A 2,250-nucleotide genomic window follows, 5' to 3' on the forward strand; every position below is an offset into this window, starting at 1 on the left:
GTGTGTGTGTGTGTGTGTGTGTGTGTGTGTGTATGGGTTCCCCAGATAGAAAAAAGTTTTAAGAAGAGTGACCTTCTCAGAATTGAATAATTGCCATCCTTCAATTCTGGTATTTATGACATGGGGAAAAAACCCAAATGAATAATAGGATATTTTTATTCTATAAGTTCCTGTGTCTTTGACAATTAGGAGTCACCTTAGTGCCCTAAATGACTGGCAGGATGGAAATGCAGTTCTGTGGTAGGGTTCTTATATAGTATGGATAAAGCTGTGGGTTCAACCTCGGCAGCAAAAAATGAAAGCAAAAATTAAACCATCCATGCCAATTTCCACTAAAAAAAAAAAAAAAAAAAAAAAAAAAAAAAAAAAAAAAAGTGGGTCCAGGCCTGGGACAAGAAATGTACAAGGAAAAGCTAGAACATCTTGGTACCAGTGAAGTGCTAGCAAAGATAATTAGGGTCACTTCCAACCACAGAAGCCAGTGTAGAGAAGCACCTGTTGTGCAAGAATAGACAATTTGAACTCCAACAATATGGATGGTGAAGACAAAAGCATGTCCACCATGATAAAATATGAGTTATACAACGCTATGAACTGAAACAACCAGGGACCATCAGCAGGCAGGCAATCAACTGGCTGTATTGCAAACAGGAAAGTGGAAAGAAAGAAGCAAGCATCCGCTGGCCATCACTGTATCAAATGCCTCAAGTGACCAAATGCTACAGAAAAAGAGCTCCTCATCTATGTGAGTAGGCCAACCAAAGAACTGACAGCATGAGGATAGCCCACAGTGAACCCCTCAACTAAAAGCGGATCTGTGCACAGAACCTTAGTATCTGCTAACAACAGTCAATTAGCTTCTCTTTATTTTACGTTAGAGAGTTTTGCCTGAATGCATGTGCACCATGTGCATGCAATGCCAACTAAAGCCAGGAGACGGCGATGATCTTCTAGAACTGTGGTTGAGGGCCATCATGAGCCACGATCATGCCCAGTACTTCCAAGAGCAGCATATACTTTTACCACGGAGCTATCTCCCTAGTCTCTAAACAGAGCTTTTGGCTTACCTTTCTTCCTTTTGTTTATTCTCTTTACTACAGGGTCTTGCTCTCTGTACAGCCTTAGAAATTACTGGCCTGGAATTTCCTAAGGTCTTAAACTTAGAGAGATCTGGCAGCCTCTGCCTTTAGAATACTGGGATTAAAAAATATGTATGGATCACCAACCCTGTCCAAGTTTTTCTTTTCTTTGAGACAGGTTCTCTTGTATCCTACGTTGGCCTTGAACATTTTGTACAGCCAAGGATGTCCTTGAACTCTCAAGCTACCTGCCTCTACATCTCGAGTGTGGGGATTACAGGTGTGCCACCAAACCTAGCTCAGTTTGTGTCTCTAACACAATGGTTAATGAGTTCTCTAAGCTCTATGGACAGAGAAGAGGGAAAGAGGCCTCACCTCTACATTCCAGACAAAGGAGCTGTGGAAGAGCTCTGACCATATCTTGCTGACTTCATTAATGTCCTTGACATCCCAGATGTAGATGCTGTGGTCTTTGTAAACACAGGATAGCCACTGGTGGCTGGGGTCAAAGGTCAGGGCCACTGTATCTGGGTAGACTGCTTCAGCTTTTCTGTGGAAGAGGAAGCTACCAAAGCCATACAGGTCAGTCATCATCAGTGCCAGTCAGCCATCCCTGTGTCTTTGTGGCTAGCCATCTTCCTACTCCAATCCCACTTCTTTGCCCTCTCTTTTCTTTTGTTTCTAATATAAGTTGCAAACTGGAAGTACCTGTCTGGCTCAGAAAGCACATTATTTTCCTGAAAATGCTGTATTTATTATTTATTGCTACATTAGAAATGAAAGTACGACTGAAAAGTTACATAAGCAAGCAGCTTCATAAAGATCATGAAACAATCCCACAATTGTGGCACCCATAGTAGTCTGCAAGGACCACACCCTTGATGGTCATCAATGGTGAGAAGATCAACAGCATCTGCCATCTGCAATTTACACACCAATGACAACATTGACAGCAAATTCAAAGCCAGGTGTGGTGGCGCACACCTTTAATCCTAGCACTGGGAGGCAAAGGCAACCAGATCTCCGAATTTCAGGCTAACCTGGTCTACAGAATGAGTTCAAGGACAGCTAGGGCTACACAGAGAAACCCTGTAAGAAAGAGAGGAGGGCCGGGCGGTGGTGGCGCACGCCTTTAATCCCAGCACTTGGGAGGCAGAGGCAGGTGGATTTC

At 43.3% G+C, this 2,250-nt stretch overlaps 1 protein-coding gene across 2 annotated transcripts in view; it reads right to left on the reverse strand.

The window, feature by feature from the left end:
* The window catches only part of Wdr62 (WD repeat domain 62), a 41,622-nt gene that overhangs the window by 25,395 nt on the left and 13,977 nt on the right, over positions 1 to 2,250 (reverse strand). For both annotated transcript variants that reach the window (XR_004122962.1, XM_031386054.1), the window contains exon 9: positions 1,455 to 1,644. Coding sequence is in view for 1 of the 2 variants with exons in the window: in XM_031386054.1 (XP_031241914.1) it covers positions 1,455 to 1,644 (190 nt within the window). In the remaining variant the exon portion in view is untranslated. The remainder of the gene's footprint in view (positions 1 to 1,454; positions 1,645 to 2,250) is intronic.

Source organism: Mastomys coucha, unplaced genomic scaffold (assembly GCF_008632895.1).
Source record: "Mastomys coucha isolate ucsf_1 unplaced genomic scaffold, UCSF_Mcou_1 pScaffold21, whole genome shotgun sequence".
NCBI classification, from domain to species: domain Eukaryota; kingdom Metazoa; phylum Chordata; class Mammalia; order Rodentia; family Muridae; genus Mastomys; species Mastomys coucha.